Source organism: Falco cherrug, chromosome 1 (genome assembly GCF_023634085.1).
Source record: "Falco cherrug isolate bFalChe1 chromosome 1, bFalChe1.pri, whole genome shotgun sequence".
Taxonomy (NCBI): domain Eukaryota; kingdom Metazoa; phylum Chordata; class Aves; order Falconiformes; family Falconidae; genus Falco; species Falco cherrug.
Window position 1 is genome coordinate 13,330,720 of NC_073697.1, and position 20,913 is coordinate 13,351,632.

The window sequence follows — 20,913 nt, forward strand, 5'->3', positions numbered from 1 at the left end:
CTTAGAAAGTCTCCCTTATGATCACAAATTCAAATGATCAGGATTGTGATTAAGTTTAAAGCAAGGATGATAAGAGCACATAAAACCATGAGGACTAAACCAAGGATAAATCAATACTCCTTATTTCTCTTGATATAAGACAGAAGATGAAGGGTGAAGCTTAGCAAATAAAAATATATAACATTTAAATCTTTGTCCCATTATATTTAGAATAAGAAATGCTTGTGATACCAGTTATGCAAAAGCTGACTTTCAAAATGCAGATGTATTCTCACAGTCTCATTACAACAGGGATTACATGCAGGTGCAGACACATATGCACATCCATGTAGAATCTCATACATCTACTGCAATAACAAGGTGATACCCTCACATCCCTTCCAATAAATAGCACTGTATTACAGTATATAGATCAATGGGTCCAGAAATACTAATTTCAGAAGGTTAAAGTAGAGTAGCATAAAGAGAAATAGAATACAGTGAAGGAAAAAATCTGAAACAGTTTGTATGTCCAAAGAATGCTTTTTACTCATGAAATAATTTTCAGGTAATCCAGAGTAGATGGTAGAAGACAACTTTCTATATCCAAAGATTAAGTAAGTTCTGTCATAGTCTTTGTAGCTCATTTTACATTATTCTGTACTGATTTATCTTTTACTTCTTTAAAAACAACGTTCATGGTAATTGCAGAACTGGTACTGCAAGAAAAGCTTATATTTTTATTCACAACAGATTTATAGTGCAATAGCATGTGATAATACTTATCAACCACAAGGAAAAATGCTATTTAGCGATATAAAAAATTACAGCAGTATTATTAATACAAAGACTTAGTTAATATTGTCTTGTTCCTGCTGTTAAGGAAAAGTGGTGGAAAATTTTATTAATATTTTCTTATCAAATATTTATTTGCATTGAAGGGTATATGCATTTGAAAGTTCCTCAAAACACAAGGTCTTGCTTCAATTTCAGTGGATACCAAAGACTCCAGTCTTTGCTTATATACATGAGCAGACACCAAGGGTACTTTTGTAATCTAGAAGGACTACTTGGTTGAATTTCACATTCCTGAAAAGCTTAAGCTCTTTATAAACATGTAAAGCTTGGGGGTGGTGGTGTTGTTTGTTTGTTTGTTTGTTTATTTTTTTAACATGTAAGTGCAAAACCTACAGAATTGGGAAACAAAATGCAATTATATGAATAAAGCAAAGTTAGTTGTCCTGGCTTCAGCTGGGATAGATTTCATTTTCTTCTTAGTAGCTGGTGCAGTGATGTCTTCGATTTGGTGTGAGAATAATGTTAATACACTGATTTTTTAGTTGGTGCTAAGTAATATTTATACTAGTCAGTATATACTAGTCATATGTAAGTACTAGTCAGAAAATAGTTCAGTTTCTCAGGCCCTGCCAGTGAGAAGGGTGGACAGGCACAAGAAATTGGGAAGTGACACAGCCAGGACAACTGACCCAAAGTAGCCAAAGGGATATCCCATACCATGGGATGTCATGCTCAGCTTACGAAGCTGGGGGAAGAATGAAGGGGATAACATTCGGAGTGATGGCATTTGTAATCCCAAGTCACTGTTATGCGTGACAGAGCCCTGCTTTTCTGGAGATGGCTAAGCACCTGCCTGCCCATGGGCAGTGGTGAATGAATTCCTTGTTTTGCTTTGCTTGTGTGCGTGGCTTTTGCTTTACCTATTAAACTGTCTTTAGCTCAAACCTTGAGTTTTCTCACTTCTCTCTTTCTGATCCTGTCCCCCATCCAACCAGGGGGCATGTGGCTGAGTTGCCAGCCGGGGTTAAACCAAGACATAAGTATGATTCATTATTCAATAAACGTTTTTATTTGTGTTCTCCTTCTGTCTGAATGTCTGTCCTTTGTATATCTAGCTTATTTCATGTTGCTTATCAGTGCCCTTGGAGTGGCTGTCATGGTGACACTAGCTAAAGAAACCCCATAAAACATGACTGACTAGAAGTTGTACTGATATAATTAAACACTTATTTATAAAACCTAAGTACCTTAATTACAGAAAATAAAAAGTTGAGTGCAGCAGTATTAAAAGCCAGAGCAAGTAATCATGTCCTGCATCATACCTCAAGGTTTATGGAAACTAAAATAAAAGGAAGATATTTTGAATAACGAAATTCTATATTATCAAAGAATAGATATGATTTTAAACAAACAAACAAAAATGTTAGATACTGTAGCTGAATACTCTATTGTCTCTCTCATATGAGGTGATACATTTACATCTATGTGTGATCACCTAAGGAATTGATTCTGCCCATACTGAGGGTGAAGGGATTCCTCTGCCTAAAACCAGACTTAGTTAGTTCAAGAAAAAAGCATGCCCCAAACAAAAAGCAAACCTCTTTTACCCTGTTACACAACTCACTGAGATAAACGAAAAATCCTGTTTCTGGGACAAAACAACCCCATGCAAAAGCACAGGCCACGGATGGTCTGGCTAGGAGGTCTGCAGAAAAGAGCTTGGAGCATATAGGGGACAACAAAGTGACCAAGACCATCTCTGGACTTTAATTCTAGGCAGTTCTACCAGTAAAGAAAGTGGAAAAAAGAAAGTATCTGGTTTAAGTGTAGGAAGAAGAGATATAGTCACGAGTGGGATGACAGACAATCAGAATGGAAATGTTAGAGAGCCATTTCAGCATATCTCTGCACTTTAATAATTGAGTTTTCCAATCATATCTTTAAAATTCATTGCACTTACAGTATCAGCAGGCATGTGAAAATTAGTTTATCATGTGAACGTATTTGAAATAAGAGAGCTTACCGTTGCAGCCAGCCACATGATTTCTACATTCTTTCTCTTTTTGGCCTGGATATTTTGATGGAGATTTTCTAGCAATCCCTTTAAATCATTTTGTTCTTGAAAATGTGGTAGACCTGGAAAAAAAGGATGATAAGGTGGCTTGTTATGATAAGGCCAATGATACGGCTGTGCTGACTAAAGAATGCCCATAGCAGAGAACAGGTCTATTATTTATTGCCTTATTTGGGAACACAGGATGGAAACCACCAGCTTAATATTTAGGGAATAAGCAAACCTTATTTCTTTCTAAGTATTGGGTTTTCCTCCCTAAGACCTTCACCATGGAAAATTACAGTGTCTTCAACTTCTAGCTTGTAAATGGATGGTGAAAACATTCAAATCTCTGCTGTAGTTCTGTTCAGCAACTATTATAGACATTCGGTGGCACTGAGTAGAAAAACAACTGAGTGTATTAAAACCTGCTTTGATAGGATGATTTTTTTTAGTTTTGAGTCAAAATGTTTTACTTCTGTCTTCAAGACAGAACATCTCAATTATTTCCTAATATAACATAACAGGAGGGTTAAATAGCACTAAGTATCTCCCCCAAAACTAACAAAGGATATTTCTCAGTCTGAAATTAAATGGGACTTTTATATTGAAATAAAAAATAATTCCAAGTTTACTTTAAATCCAGAATTTTACCTGCTTTCCCTGAGTATGGCAGATGAGCTGAAGTTTTATTAATCATAGATGACAATTCAAAAGGAGCCAATTTAATTTATGCCTGTTTTGCGTGTGTGTATATATGAAGGTTTTGTTCTAATGTTACCTTTATCTTCATTAGTTTAAAAAAATCAGTAGAGAGAACCAAAATCTGTTTTTTGAAATTATTTCTTCTTATGGTAGTGAAGTAGAAAGAAATTGAATCACAGTTATCACCAAAGAAAGGCTCAGAACCAGTTGAAACAAAACTAAACCAAATTAATAATACCTTTTGTCAACAAGAAAAAGTAGGATATTTCATTCAACAGGAAAAAAATTTCCAACCCCAGCCTCAAATCCAAAACCTAAAATTCAGTTCAAAGAGGAGAAATGAGGCAACTATTAACACAGGTTTATATCCATTCTCCTAACCTGATCACAGCTGGAATGATCCCTCTTATTATCAGGCTTTTACCTTTTATCTCTAATGAATTGTGTAGTTTCCCTTATGCATGATTCATAGAAGTAATTTAAATATACTGAAAAATAACTACTTTAAAAATGTCTATGTTGCCTTACTCATACTGTGCTACCAAAAAGAAAAAAAATGCAGAAAAAGCACATTTGAACTAGTTTTGTAATGATCTTAATGAGGATTGGTTTATCTGTGTATTACAAGTCCTGATCATACAATTAGATAATGCAGAGCATATAAAAATACATCACAGCCTACTAGACTATTATACTTATCCCATATCTGTTTCTTTGTACTCTAAAAAGATGCTTCCAGATTATGAGAATGTATCACTAGGGAAACACTGTATTGTTGTGGGAGCACATTGTTATTTATTGTTTTCAGAGTTTCCTATTAGAGAATTAAAGAGATTAAGAAACAGGTGAGTGACAGAGGGCATATTGATCTAAAAGAAGATAGAAAGTCAGCATTTGGTGTAGGCAGTTACATGCAGCTGAAGGCTTTTAATAATTGGGAATAAAAGAGAAAGCTAGTATATTATTGGCAATCAGAATTACAGAGATAAGAGAAAAAACTGACAGCAAAAGTGGCAACACCTTTATAGGAGTGGAAAATTGAATTCTTTGAAATGGAATACATGAAGGAAGCAGCAAGCAAGTGAGGCTGCCTAAAGAGGGTTGATGCACCAGCCTGGCTAACAGGGCTGTGAGTCCTCCAATCCTGCCTGGCTTTACGAGCACTATGTGTAACCAGCATCTTTGTGAACCGGGTCCTGCATTAATTTTGTGGCACAGCTCCGGTCGTTTAGGAAACTGTCTGCAAAGGTGTGGCAAAACCATCACAGAGCCATCAATACTGAATCGCTCTCACCTGGCTACAACACCAGGGCTGCTGCCAGTTTGGATGGAGGTTTATCTTCCTAGGAACTTGAGCACAAGAGGTGGGGGAACAGGGGAGGAACTGAAGTTCTCCCCCAGCTGGGCAAATTGAAAAGCTTAACTTCTTTCCAGGGAGCTGCTTTAAAAGGCATATTCCTCCAAGCCAGAAGAGTGATTCCATATAATGGCAGGGAGATACTGGGAAGGGGAATGGAACCAGAAGGTGATTCGTGTTCTGTAAAAATTTGGACACAGAACAGACTCAGATCTTAGAGGTAGACAAAAGGCAGGAAGGTAATAATAACCAGAAAAGACCTGATGAATTAGACAAACATAGCTCTCAAAAGCCTGCACAATCTGGAAGAAGTCCAGGAAGATCACATGGCCCACTAATAGCCCTTTTGCAGGAAGGCAGTACAAAGTTAGTTTCTGTTAATGAAAAGCAGCCAGTACTATCTGCATGCAAATCTTGCTTTTATACAATCAGATCCATTTATGAGGTAGCAGATCTACCTGAGACCTAACCCCAGATGAGGTTAGCTTTTCAGGATGCTTTCTTGGCAGGATTCCCCTAAATTAATTACTAACTTCTTGTAGTGGGTGGATGGATGGAGATACTGCACACCGTTTAGGAACAGAGTTTTCATTTCTGTCAAAATTATTAACAAATGAAAATCATCCTGGTATAAAAGACCAACATGTACACATATACAATGACACATCAGATATAACTACAAGTACATATACGTAATGGATAATTTGCAAAACTAATCAAGACAAGGTGCTCTGCAAGAGAACAGCAGCTTTGCATGGTATTTTAACCAGCAGTAGTCAACCATGAGGAGTTACACATATGTCCTGTAGGATGATAGACATTCAGATTCAAAAGATTCACCCCTCCTCTACCCAAAGGGAAGGAGCACAGACCTAAATCTGAGCTATTTAAAATCAGGCTGTAAACTCTGCAGCATTTGGGAACATAGTTTAGGCATTAAGGCTACTTTAACAGCATTAGATTGATACAAATGGTCTTTTCAGTGTTTGCTTTCAACAATCAGTGTAACAGAATAGTAATGTTTATGATACTGAACTTCTATAAAATTGGAATATGGGCCTATTCTAATGGAACAGTGTTATTCATATCAGTGACATTATGATGTGGCTCATTGCTTGCATTTGCATCTGCAGATTTCTCAGTGTTTTGCCATCCCTTAATACATTTTCAAAGTAAGAATGGAGAGAATTACTGAAACTGATGAAAATTCCCACCGAGTATTTCTGTAAAAATGTAGTATGTACAGAATGTCCTCTACTTGAAATATTAAAAAGCATATAATAATAATAATAATTTAAAATAGCTGTTTAGTTCATCATGACTCTGTTTCACTCTCCCTGTAGTTTCTACTGGGGCTTTGGGCCTGCAATCACTATTGACTTTAGCAGGGTACAGGCTCAAAGTGTGTAACCTTACGGAACAAGTTATGGGACCGAGGCCTAAATCTAAAAGCTGCATGCTAATATTGTGCTAATATTAGTTTCTTATATTTCACCTATCAAATCTTTTCAAAGCCATTTGGATATTGCATTATTTTGTACTCACAATCACGAGGCATTTTTTCTGTAAACAGCTTGTAATATTCTTTCAGAAGTTCCAAGTTTTCTTGGTTAATGTTTTCCTGCAAACTGGTATCTCCAAACCTGTAAAAAACCACAATAAAATGATGATAAAAAAACCCCAAACAAACCCAAAACAAAGCTAAATTATCCTTCAGACTGATTTCTTTGCATAAAGAAATAACTTGATTTTTTTTTCTAGTATCAAATGTACTAGATTTTGTCAAACATACAGTCGTTAATCTCTCATGTGCTTTGAAACTAATATTTGGGAATGAGGCCATCAATCAGGGATAATTCTTCCAAAAACTTATGGACAAAGTAATCCATTAACAGACAAACATTCAGTAAGGCACATATTCTTTTTTCTCTTCACAGATCCTGAATAAATAAATGCTCTTTATGGGAATTTCAAATGGCACCGCAGGCAGAGAACACCAACTCCTACAGCTCTTACTGCTGCTGTTGCTTAGGTATATTAATTCCTACCAGACTTGGACAATATTGAAGCCACACAAGATGGAAAAGATGCGAGTGTCGTGTAGAAAACCTTCTGAAGAACTAATTTCTGCTCCGGTCTGAGAATATTTGCTATAAATAGCCAAACTGATTACTTCTCTGGGCCCTTTCTGCCCTACGCTGCTCCTGAGCTGTTAGTTATCTTGGTTTCTTGTATCTGAAAATAATGAGAGAACAGTTTCTCTGCTATTGAGCAGTGATTTCACTATTAAGCTTCACAGAGTTATGACCCACGGGCTAGCTGGCACCAGTCATCTGCATTTAAGCTTGCTGCAGCACACAGACCTCAGCAGTCACTCTGCAGTGCTGCGGCTGGCTCAGGAGCATGTCCTGGTGTTTCGTGCAGCAGTCAGATCTGCTGGGAACACGTAGTCCAAATCCTCTTTATCCTGCACCTCACAGAAAATCCAGACATCAGGATGCCATTACGCTTATCCATGAACTGACTATAGCTATACAGACAAGTATCTTTCTGAGACCAAAATGTCTACAACAGCCAAGTTTCACATAGGCTAAAAAAATAAATAAATAAAAAAACCTCCTGGTACCTCTGCTATGAGAGGTATGAATGTAAAGGCAGGAATGTCCCTTAGACAGTTAGGACCAAGTTTTGCGACTGATCTTGAAATGAAGAAAAGGAAATGGAAGAGTATAGAAAGAGAGGCATGGACAGGTTAAGTGAGAAATTCAGGTAGAGAACAGGGGACACAAATCAGAAGATACCAAATGTACTGCTACTTCATGCAGAATGAAATCAAATATCTAAATGGGCCAAAGAAAGAAAAGACTCAGCTAATTCCTCAGTAGCCATTGCTGCACTGTGACATGAGAATATTTCTTTTACATCAGATATATTCTGAACTGTGCTTTACTGAGAGAAGAGATGTTTTCATCTAATTAAGTAACATTTTCTAGAAATTTAACACAAAACTTTATTTCTACTCTTATGTTCATTTTCCCACAAACCCCCCCCCTTTTTTACCAAAAAGCACGTGCACTATTTCCAATCTCAAAGACAAGTGTGCAGCTTTAGGAGTCAAGCAATATTTTGAATTAAGGCTAATGTTTACACCTGTAAGTGCATGCAGAAAAGCTGTTTCTACATGGAATAATCCAACCTGATTTGCTTGACAGATATAGTTATTAATATATATCTACATTTATAGATATACAGATACTAACTTTTCATTCATGGCTTTCTTTGGGCACAATGCAACCATTCTTCTGCCACTCATCTGCAAGCCAGACACCTTTTCACAATGACTGCCCTGCAAGTCCCCGTATATCCAGGCCATTTCTAAATCTTGTCAAAACTTTCTTCAAGGCATCTGTAATATTTAGTCCTTCCTGTTTATCCCACCCATGTAAGCACTCACAAACTTTGTTCCTGGTTACTGCATATTCCTTTGCTCTGATTCTGGAGAAACATGATGCGTCCTAGCCACAATTGTCATGACTGATTTTGTTGGTTTTCTATGCTACCACTTTGGCCATGTCACTCCTCTCATAGCATTACTTTTCCCTTCTTTATGGCATCAAGAATAAGCTATTTTCATTTTCAAGAATGTTTCAAGTTCTCAAACCAACTACTCAACCCTTTCACCAGTAAAATGCCAGTTTTTACCGTGTTCTGATTCAGCCTGTCTCCCATTTAAATTTTCTACCTACATTTTCTCACACATCACCACTCAGAACTCCCATAAACATCCGCGAAGCCACCTGATGGCACCCCTTAGAAGTCTTCCTTAAAAGACTGCTTTCACTCTGCTGTCTACAAAGAACGGGAGGTGAAACTCCTGTTGTGCTTAACTTCTTGCCTATTGCCCAGTTAACACTTTTTCTCTGTCTCCCTCTATTTCACCAGCTATAATTTTGCTTTTGGTTTTCAGTTTGTAATGAATGGAATCTAAAGATAGGTATTATGTCTCTTGTATGCTCTGTTAATAGAACCAGTTAAAAAAGAAAAAAAAAAGTAGCTGTCTCGTTGATGTCTACCTTGCAGTTTTAGTATTGCACAAACTTGGTAATTTAACATGACTGACAGATACCCTTCTCTTGAAAGAGAAAATTAATAGGTTGATGAATCTTTGACTGTTATTGTACTAATTAATTAGTTTCCAGCAATCTTTTCAGAGGAGCAATATTAACACGTCAGAACTTTAACATCAGCCTTCATGTTCCAACAAACACATTACTAACACATTCCCTATTATTAAGTACCACTCCCTCAGCCCTGGAAAAAAGCCCTAAAAAGCTGAGAAATACAATCTCTTTCTAGATTATGACTTGTCCAGCATCTTCAACCTCACCTTTAAGTTAATAAAAATTCCAAAATTTCAAACTCATGTTTCAGAAGACCAAAGTACTGTATACAAATTTCTACATCCGTGAAATAGAAACCCATTTTATAACTGTATCCAAAGGAAACTTTGTGTTGATTGTGTGAAATAAAGTCTTGCATATGGTCATATCTTCACTTGGACTATTTCATTATTTTGCACGGCTTCATAGCTTGTGCTTATTTCCTTTAACACTTTTTAAAATACACACTGAGTCAACATGAGATGGTCCAAGAGCAAACAATAGAAGATTTATTTTTAATCCTGAGAGACAGCGTGTAACTAGCATGGCTTATTTGGACAGAAAATGAAACTTATTTTTTCCTTACCTCTCTGCAAGTGTTTGCTGTTCATTGATTCCAACATTAAAGAGTACTGGATACATGCGAATCAGCTTTCCTTCTTTAATCTCTTGTGGCAGCAATTCAAACATCTTTGCTGGAAGCTGGACCTCTATAATGTAATGTTCACTAGGAAAAATAAAAAGGAATAAGGATGGTAATATTGATTTATTTGCTTAAAATTATAACCCTCCTAAATTATAGAGAACATGTAGACTCATAAATCAGTTCCCCCTTTTTCCCCTTAATTATATTGAACCACAAAGTGTGATGATTCAATTTGCTTGTTTTAAAAGCATAACCAAGCTATAGGAAAAAAGGCAGGTATATGTAATTCTACACTCTTGATACTGACTTGTTTACTGAAGTGAAAATAGGACTAAAGATGAAAGCAGTAAAAAAGTCTTCTGCTACCAAAATATCAATGAGAACACCTCAACTCTCAAAATGCATCTTTGCAGGGTTTCAGAAACAACTTCCTTTCAGAAGTCATAACTTAATTCTGTATCCACTCTAAATGTAATATGAGCAAAATCCTTTCACAAAAGCCCAATGCAAAATTCCCATTTTCTTCAGTGGCTGGTATTTCTCCCTGGGGATAGAAAGCATCACCAATAACAACATTGGCTTTGTGAAGATAATAATTGAAGGCTCATTACACAAACATGAATCCTACCTTAGGAGAAAGGATATGATATATAGAAGTACTGGTTTTATGTTTGTGTTTAGTCTGACTTTTTGAAAAACATGTTATTGTGGCTGTCAGTCCAAATTCCGATCGTGTGGAACCCTCAAGTTGAATTGTCTTTGAGGATTGATGCCTGACCTCGCAACAGAAACAATGGGATGCTGTTAACTTAGCTTTTGTTAGCTTTTTTTCTGTTATTAGAACTATCAGTCTAATAAAAAAGAATAGACTAGAAGCAAGTCCATTTGTCTCCAGGACTAGGCATTTTAATCATTCAGAGGGCCAACTGATAATGAAGACTGAAATTTTCTCTTCTGTAAAGCTTATTTGGTATACCACCAAGAAGGAAGAATATTACAGCAACAGGAGAGAAGGAGGATCTTTATCCTACCTACAGAAACCAGGCCTAGGAAGTCACACAACTTTTGTGTCTAAACTTAAGATGGAAAACTGTTTGCACCTATTAAAATAATCTATCATGAAGCCCTTCCAACCCTTATCTTAATCAATCAGGTTACTGCTGAAGAATTAAAATACAATCTGGATTACCCATGTGTAGAATTTGGGTGAGAAAAAGCAGAAAACCTTGAAGAAAAAGGGCAGCTTCTGCAGTAGCTATGACACCCTTGGTAAGCTGGAGGGATGAGTGGCACTATCTCAGAGCAGGTGCCTGGATAAACAGCTTCAGCTTAGAAGAGCTAGTGGCTGTGTCTGAACCTCTATACTGCCCACATATCTGAGAAAAAAAGAAAATGGACCCAGTACAGACTTGTGACTGGAATGTGATTATGTCCAGCTAGGGCAACAGCATATGCCTTGGTATGGGCTAGAACTAGTGTGTAATCTTTGAGTAAATGCCAGATGCTCCTACTGAAGGGGTTATCCATTTTGAATGGAGGATACATGTCTCAGAGAGAAAAGAAAAAAAAAAGGGGGGAAAAAAATAGTTCTACTCCCCAGATAAGTCTATTTGGTTTGTGTTTTAATTAAATCACCCATATGAAGGAAATAGACTTAGTAAGTATGACAGTAAAGGACTCCGTTCACATGATTTGTGCATAGCAGCAATCATTCTCTACCTGGATGTGATCGTTCTGAGCTGATGTCAAGTGGTACCAGAACATTTATCTGTGATGGAGTGCTTTCATGAGGTTGAGAAGAAAAGTTGGTTTAGTCTAATTCAAAGAGCATACACTACTGAACCAAAATGCCACCAAATCACTGCATTGCTACACTTCACACCCTCAAAACTACAACTTTCAGTGTGTGAAAGAACACTGGGAAATGCCGATCTTTAGGCATGATAAACAAACATCAGTACCATCTGAAAGAGTCCCCTTGTAATTTTTTGTGTTTTATTTTTTAAAATATTTTTTTTTATAATCTCAGAGATAATCCCTGGTAACTTAAAAATCTATAACCAACTGCACAATGAAAACAACCCATTTCTGATCACGTAAAGAAAAGACTATTAAGCTGTGACAGAGAGCTGTCTATAAAGTCCAGGAATGGTACTGAAGTTGGGTGGGGAAAAGAAAAAAAGAATTTGGAGTACTGAAATCTAGAGGACTTGTTTGACATCAATTTACAAAAAATCTTAAAGGTCCTATGCTTCTACTTCAACAAGAAACAGTTATACAGCAGTAAATTTTATCACCATGTGGTTTCTCTCTTTAATGGCTAGAGTCAGTGCAGAGATAAGAGCTGATCCTAGCATGAGATGCATAATGCAGCTACTACATTCTCCAATGAGAAGGAAAAATCAGTACATCATTTTTAACATTTAATGATCTCTCAGGAAAACAGGGTGGAGAAGTCCAGTGTTCTTAAGAGAGTAAATAATAAATCATCATCTCTTCCAAAACAAATGGTGTAAATTTAAATATTTAAATGTATATGATTTCACTAAAACCAGACTGGTTAAGAATATCTCTTTCTTTTACTTTATTTGCCTTATTCTCTTAATATTTGTCATCATCATGTATGAAGACAGACAAACACTTGCAGTCCTGTCAGAAGGCTTCTAAAAATTACCCCCATGCAGCTGTGGGTCATAGATCCTGCAGCCACTAGCAGTTGGCTGAAATCGCACACTCTTGTTTCATTACAACAAACAGAACAAGTAATTTACATGCATAGAATCACAGAATCATTTAGGCTGGAAAAGACCTTTGAGATCAAGTCCAACCTTTAACCCAGGACTTCCAAGTCCACCACTAAACCATGTCCCTAAGCACCGCACCTACCTGTTTTTTAAAGACCTACAGGGAAGGTGATACCATCACCTCCCTGGGCAACTTGGGCCAATGCTTGACCACCCTCTCAGTGAAGAAATTTTTCCCAATACCCAGTCTAAACCTTCCCTGGCACAACTTTAGACTGTTTCTTCTCATTCTGTTGCTTGTTACTCAGGAGACTGACACCCCCCACCCGCCTACAGCCTCCTGTCAGGCAGTCGCAGAGAGCGATAAGCCCCCCCAGGCTCCTTTTCTCCAGGCTAAACACCCCGGCTCCCTCAGCCGCCCCTCACAGCACTTGTGCCCCAGCCCCTTCCCCAGCCCCGCTGCCCGTCTCTGGACACGCTCCAGCCCCTCCGTGTCCCTCCTGCAGCGAGGGGCCCAAACCTGAACACAGGATTCCAGGGGCGGCCTCACCAGTGCCCCGTGCAGGGGGACGGTCACTGCCCTGGTCCCGCTGGCCACGCTGCTTCTGACACAAGCAAGGATGGTGTTGGCCTACTTGGGCACTGTGCTGGCTCATGTTCAGCTGGCTGTGGACCAGCACCCCCAGGGCCTTTTCCTCCATGCAGCTTTCCAGCCGCTCTTCCCCCAGCCTGTAGCATGCACTTTTGCTTTGGTTTGTAACACAAAGAAAACGCACACGTGGTCAGCCACTACGTCTCAGCTGGGAGATGCTTTACCCAGCTCTTCTTTCAGCTGAAGTGAAAACTTTTTAGATCGCTTCAACATGGCTCTAAGTGACAGTCTGATGGTACCAAACCCCGTGATGCCTCAAAGTTCATCTGCACAATCAAATACACTTTATCAAAGAATTTTATAAAATTAAGTATTAAATACCTTTGCCTATAATAAAAGAACCTGAGTGCCCGAACACAATTTTATTTCACTTGGATGGCTGGGGTCAGCCACCCACATCAGCAGGTCAGCACAATGCTAGTCAATGCCATGCTCTTTGGGTTGATCTGTTTGTGTGCCTAGAATCTCAGTTTCAAGCACTTCCCTAGGAAAACAATTACAAGTGAATACTCTGACTCTGCAAGATAGAAATTTGTAGCTTATTTTTCTGTCTTGCATTTCTACAGCCTTTTAGCTTCATTTGATCGAGCCACACTATGTTACAACCGAAGTAATCTAAAAATTGTGGGGTTCTTAAATATTAATTAGAAAATAACTAGTTTTTCCACTGTCTTCTCCTTTTATGGTTGACTAACAATGTTGTCTGATAGGAGCTGTCTAATCACAGCTCCAACAGGAAAGGGGCTCCCCCACATAAGCCTTAAAGATTTTTTTTCTCTGATACCAATTCTATCCAGTGAATACCTGCCAGTAAGTACAGTACAGCAATCACAGGCAGTAACTCTTCTTTCTGAAGACGGACTACTACATCGATCCAGAATGCCTGCAGCAGCTTAAAGCTCAAGTCTCCTTCAAAGCCAGGACCTCCTAGCATGACAGTTCAGTGTACCGCAGTAATGGCAGCAAGCCAGTAAATGTAGCTGCTGGATTTTTCAAGACTTTTGACTGCTGTGATTTTCAAAAGATGTATTTCTTCTGTTTTATCTACACACCACAATTATTCTTAATTATTCCTGACGTGTTGCCTATCATACTTCGGCCTTCCTGCTATTTATTTCAATCCTTTCTCGGAAGGCCCATAGGATGAGAGTGAATCATCCAGAATAATTAAGTAAATCACTGGTGAAAGCCCCCTTCAGAGAAAACATCTTTTCTAAAAGTTGCTGCTTTTAGCTGAATTTAATTTACAGCCATCTTAAGACTAATGATACTATTAAGGAAGGGATTTCTGCAAAAGTAAAAACATTTGTAGCTTCAGACTAGAATAATAATGAAGATGAAAAACCCATTCCTCCTCTGTAACAATCTTGTTAGCACTCTTACAGCCACAATTAATGAAATATTTCAGTTTATGTCCTGATATTCAGCAGTGCTTATGTGAAATGCACAATGTATTAGTGTAGTGGCTTTGTCCAAGGATTTCTGAGGTTGCGTATGTCCTTTGTAATCTTCAGCAACTAAGAGAGGCATAATTTTTCAGTGACCACTAAGTTTTGGCATCTGAGTGTTTCAGCTTCCATCTTAAGACAATCAAGGCCTAACTCTTAGAAATGCAATTTCATTTGTCATACTGAAATACAAGATCTGGACACCTCAGAATTAAGGTTTCTTCAGTTAGAGGCCGCTTTTGTAAATATTAACCTTGTCACTTCTCTTTGATTCCGTATCTATACATGAAAAATGCAGCAGAAACTCTGCAGAACCCACATTTGATTAATTTGTATTAATAATTGGAACTTTTAGTTTTTCATCAGGAAAGTAACCCAGAGCCAATATTACTACTAGCTTTACTAAACCCTACTACCTCATTACACCTCCATTCACCTCAAGAAAAGCAAAGCTACTGCCCTTTCCATATAATATAATTCAGCAACAGGAAAACCATTACCTGGGTTTTCGTGTGCTACAGATTACAACTACATGCCATGGGCTCCAGGAAACAAAGTTCTTACCGCCTTCCAGTTATAATAGGCAAAAAATCTTCTGATTTGGCTTCAATTACTTTAAACATTACTTTCTGCAAATCTGAAATTCCCACAGCCATGTCTTCTAGCATCCCTGCTTCTTCACCTATATGGAAAGATTACAGAGGCTATTAAGAGAGTAGACAGATCAGTCACTGAATAGGTTATAGTAAAGCAATACAGGGATTATATTTTCCAGTCTGTGCATCTAAAAATCACAGCCCTAAATCCACATTCAAGTAACCTACATAAAAGCAGACTGATTTTTAGAACTGCTGACAATTCTCTGTGCCTAAATGACAACTATGAGTATTAAGCACCTCTGAAAATCAGCCTGCTCTATATGTGCATAGAATAACCTCAGAAAAGCCATTTTTGTCTACTCTGATAGTGTTTTTAAAGACTGTCCTGCTGATGGAGGACAAAGGTTTTGAGAATAACAACAATGAGCATCATGCAAAAGGGAGCCTGACAGCAATCTCCAAGCGAGGATCTGCAATTGCCTGTGCATTAAAGAGCTTCACAAATGCTAAATCCTTCCACTTTGGTCAAAATCTCTAATTTGAGGAAGGATTCCAATACATCTAGTTCAAAGCATTTTGAAACATACAGCAGTTTTCCCCTCCAAATGTCCTTTTTAATACCTGTCAAATAATGGCATCTGTAACAAGCTAGGAATTAAACAGTTTTCAAGCCATCTTCACATGACAAGTACTGGTGTGGTCAGTGCAGAGGCTGATACAGTCAGTAACACTAAGTCTGCTGTTTGGGTTCGCTTTATAAACCTGCTATTTTGGGTCAGGGAATATACCTATATAAATGGAGACAGTTTTTATTAAAACCAAAAGTTCCACTAGCTGTACTGAGGAAGGAGTCTCCTGCATTTAAGACAATGTAGTTCAGCATTCTGCATGGAATCATTAGCAACTACTGTTCTAAGAGGAACGGAGAATAAAATAAATGAGTAATTTTTAATGCAGAATTGACAATGCAGTATCAATGACGTCACATGTGCTATTATTTGGAAGCCAACTAAGGATAGTATTTATTGATTCAATAAGCCAAATTGCTGGAAGCAGAACAGAGGTTAAAATAAGAACCTTCTGAGTAAACTTCTGGTCTGGATGCATAAGGAACGTAATTACCCAAGAACAATACTTACTGTATGTACTAAGTAGTCCTTCATATTGCACAAGCAATCCAACAGTATGAAGCTGTTGTAAAAATCCTTGATCATGTAAACTTGTGTGCAATTTGATTATAAACCCACAGACCAATCCAGCAAGCTATAAAGACAAAGAAAAAATGTGAAATTAACTGAGGTACTGTTATAACATAGTTAAAATGAGGCTTGCTATCATTATACACAACAGAATTTATATTTAGATATTGAGAAAACAGCACAGATATTTCTGTTTAGTGACTACTTGTATAATTTCATATTAATATATTAGTGAAGCATTTTTGGGGTGTAAAAAGCAGTGAAATATTCCCTTATTTTACATTAGATAAGCTTCATTTGTTTCGTGGTGTTGTGTGTTACTTACACTAACATAAGTGAAAGCAGAACCTTTGTTGGCAGGCTATAAACACATAAGGCTGTGAATTATGATGGATTTGAAAGCAGTTCGGTACCTAATGCAACTGAATCTCTTCAGCAGTTGCACCTGAACTCCTTACTTATGTTAGGAAAACCATATAACTTCAGGGAGAAATTAGATCATTTATAGAAAAATCTATCTGGAAAACATGATGTACAGGAGAAGATCAAAAGACCTGCAGTTATTTACCAAGACAAGCCAAGTCTGAGAAAAGACATGCTAATAGTCTTCAAACACATAAAATGCTGGTACAAACTGAAAAAACCCCTTCCAAATGTTCTTCATTTCCAAGGTGACCTTAGCTAGTTTGAACAGAAGCAAGGAAAACTCAAGGCTAGGTGAGAACATCACCTGCAGGTGAGGAAACTGGCATATAATCTGGGAAGACTAAAAATAGCTTTGTGGTTCATACTTTGTGCAAAAAGGAGTTTAGGTAACATTTTCCAGTCCATTGCAGACCTACTTCTCTGACTCAGTGATACCGTTACTGTGGACTTCCATTTACTATAATTTTCCCTATCAAATTACAAAATATTTAAATGGATGTAATGGAAAACACATTAAAAACTTGTGTTAAATTGCAAAAAGAAAAAAAAAAAAAACAAAAAGGAAAACCACAAACACTGGCATGAATAGTATGGTTAATTACAGCAACAGTAGAAGATAAATGACACAAGACAACCTACTGCTTGACTAAAGACGATGTCTCTTCTTAGAGTCAGCATCAAACACTGTGGCAAGCCACAGGCAAGCTCCTGGAGCAGAACAAATGCCATCGATTGCTTCGCCCTGGTCACCACCTCTCCCATGCAGTCCTTCAGGGTAATCACCAGGGGATAAAGCTGTTCATACCAGTCACCTAAAACAAGAGAGAAATCCTTTTCAGAATGGAAAGACAGCTGCAGTGGCTGCATAGAGCACCCTACACTTTACAACAACCTTGCAGCTCTATCCTCACCACAGTGGTACAGCAAATGTCACTGGAGAATATGCTTAGAGGTAGGACTCCAGCTTACCAGCAAGGCTGGGGCTAAATCCTTGGCCTCAAACCAACTATGCCCTGAAACAGTAACTTCTAAACAGTCCTAACTTCTCTGTAAAACTTGCATTAAAGTGTCATAAACAGAGCACACAGCGATACATGTGAAAACTCGTTTAGCACAAGATTAATACAGTCAAGATGAAGATGTCCTGTTCTTTCCTGCACTGAAAACTTGCTGTCTAAACATATGAAACACTACCTGTGGGATAGAGTTAATTTTTGTCTTAGTAGCTGGTGCAGTGATGTCTTTTGGATTTGGTGTGAGAACAACGTTGACAGCACATCTTTGCTGGGTAAAGTTTATACTTAGTCAAGGACTTTTGGAGGGGCACAAGGAATTGGGAGGCAGCACAGCTGACCCAAACTAGTCAAAGGGATATCCCATACCATGGGATGTCATGCTGAGTATGAGAAGAAGAGGGACACACACAGAGACACACAGAGACACACACACACTCTCTCTCTCTCTCTCTCTCTCGGTGGTATGGCGTTTGTCTTCCTAAGTAACCATTACATGTGCTGGAGCCCTGCTTTCCTGGAGACAGCTGAACACCTGCCTGCTGATGCGAAGCGGTGAAGGAATTCCTCAGTTTACTTTCCTTGAGTGAGCGGCTTTTGCTTTACCTATTAAACTGTCTTGATCTCAACCCATGAGTTTTCTCACTTCTACCCTTCTGATCCTCTGACCCATCCCCCACTGCAGGGGAAGCGAGTGAGCAGCTGTGTGATGCTCAGCCGCTGGCCGGTGTCAAACCATAACACTGACATAAAAAAAGGTGTGGAGAGCCTATATTTAAGAAAAAGTGGGTGCCGGAAGGCAAAACAGAAGAACAAACAGATATCTCAAAGGATATTATCTGTTTCATGATTAGGCTGGAAAAACACTAACCTTCAGGTCACACTCCTTTTTCTTTTTAGCTTCTTTCTATATTGTTCTCTTTAAATATTTAGAGATATTGAACTCATTATTTTTTTAGCTACTTCGAGCAGAGAGATTTAGAACTATTTTGTAATATGTTTTGCTGTGTTAAAATATATGCTAGGAATATCAGAAAAAAAAGCTAATGAAATGCTTGAAAAATGGCACTCTAATACATTATAAATAAAAAAAGTGGTAACAAGGAATGGAAGAAAATCAGAAGAGCTTACTCAGACTTGCCCAATTAACCAAGTTGTTCCTGAATTTTTCCAGATTTAAGAAAATCAAACCTGCATTGTAGTTGCATATGGTTTTACCTAAGTTGAGCAAATATTAATAATAAAAAAATCACCCTCCTTCAGAATCTGCATCTCAGTTTTGTTGTTATAGTTTAAAATGAAAGAGAAATCAACACTCCAGAAGAATCTATATAAAACCAGGGAATATAACTGACTTAATACAGTCCATCACCGACTCATATTTCTGTAGATTAGTGTAATTAAGAATCAATGATAATTAAAATCTATTCCATTTAAGTTGTAATTAGGTGGAAGATAGCAGCACATTCTTTCAGGTAACATTCTTAGTCAGGCCAATGAAAGACTCATTAGTATTGAAGAAGTTCTTCAGTCAGGAAAACATAGCTGTCTGTTACAAAGTCAGTTTGGTTATGCTCCAGAAAAATGTGTAAATGAAGAAAACTGTAGCCCGGAAGACTGGAGAGAGCTCTGAAAGCCAGGAGAAAATGGAAAAAAATAAGGCACAGGAGAAGAAACAGGAACAAGGACAAAGCAGTCACAGAGAACAACCTGGGTTTCTTTGCAAATAATGTCTTTGCAGTCAGACAAGGTGTGTTTTAATAGTCATACATATTTAAGTGTGAGTAATACAGACCGAAGAACTGTTCCCTGGAAAACAGCAGTTACGAAGTTAGAGCCATCGTGAACAAAACAGAACATAAGCCACCCCCAATTTCATGTTCCAGCAAAAAGAGGTGATTTTATACATGCCATTGACTAAGAGAGTACTGATACACCGCGTGCCAAGGTCTGGCATACACATTTTAAATACACCACTCTAAAAAACTGAGAGCTTGCAGGGGAGAGCTACTAAGATTTAGAGTTTAATCTCCTTAAGCCTATGAAAAAGGCCAAGCAGCAACTGGAATTTCCCTCTTCATGAGGAGAAAATAATAAGTACTAACAGGGTTGTTTATTCTAGGGAATAAAAGCAGAACAACCAAATGCCAGAGGCTTCTGTGAGACGCAGTCAAATTTAGAAATAAGGTAGAACACAAGGTGTGACATACTGGAAGTCAGACTAGAAAGACCAGACAATTTAAACTCTCCTTTTGCATCTTAAGTTACAGCAATTTATTAAATTAATCAATAAATAAATGTCAAGGCAGGCAACCGCAGCAGAATGAGATCAAAAGATGCAAGGCATACAGAACCAGCGAACAAGGCTGTGTGCGTTAAGAACAGAGTTTGTTGTCTGCTTCTGACTCGAGCAAATAATGAAAAAGGTCATACTTGGCCACTTTAAAGTAGACCTGAAGGCACAGCTAATAGACATCTGTTCCATTTTCATGGGAAAGCAGAGCTGGATACAGACACAGACAAGGATCTTGCAAGTACACTGACAGCCAGGGCAAGGCAGAAAAAGCAGAATTTCTAGAATCAACACACTTTGTGAACCTGCTCTTACAATTTCAGGGTATGGGGATAGGGCTAAAGAGCTTCACTGACACTCTTTTTCATAAAAGAAGGGGTCACATACTGGCCACAAGTCACATAACACTTAGATCTGTTTCTACCAAGCTGCCTCTTTACTGGTCAATCTGCACTGTATATTTCTGCTTCTTTAGGAACATAACTTTGTACTTGTTCTTACTGTACCGCATCCTAATATTTCAGTGCTCCATTTCATCAAGATCCATTCTAATCCCGCTCCCATGGTGCTTAAAGCCTCTCCCAGCTTTAAGCATCTGCAATTTTTATAAGCATCATCCATATTTCATAAGCCAAGTCAGTAATGAAAATATTTAATAATACTGGACCCAGAACAAATCTAAGTCGATTCTACTTCATGCAGCCTTCCAGGTTGGCAGTAAACAACTGATAACTACTTTCTATTATGATATTCCAAATTATTGTGCACATAATTTGTAGTAGTTTCAAGATCGTTTTCTCACAAGGATTTTTGGGGGGACACTACATGTTTGGAATACTAA

General features: G+C 38.0%; 1 protein-coding gene across 2 annotated transcripts in view; it reads right to left on the reverse strand.

Moving 5' to 3' along the window:
• INPP4B (inositol polyphosphate-4-phosphatase type II B) overlaps positions 1-20,913 on the reverse strand; it is a 213,046-nt gene that overhangs the window by 39,559 nt on the left and 152,574 nt on the right. For both annotated transcript variants that reach the window (XM_014281287.3, XM_055728094.1), the window contains exons 16-21: positions 17,406-17,578; positions 16,281-16,404; positions 15,107-15,224; positions 9,639-9,779; positions 6,438-6,535; positions 2,801-2,913 (exon numbers count right to left, since the gene is read on the reverse strand). In XM_014281287.3, coding sequence (XP_014136762.3) covers positions 2,801-2,913; positions 6,438-6,535; positions 9,639-9,779; positions 15,107-15,224; positions 16,281-16,404; positions 17,406-17,578 — 767 coding nt within the window. The remainder of the gene's footprint in view (positions 1-2,800; positions 2,914-6,437; positions 6,536-9,638; positions 9,780-15,106; positions 15,225-16,280; positions 16,405-17,405; positions 17,579-20,913) is intronic.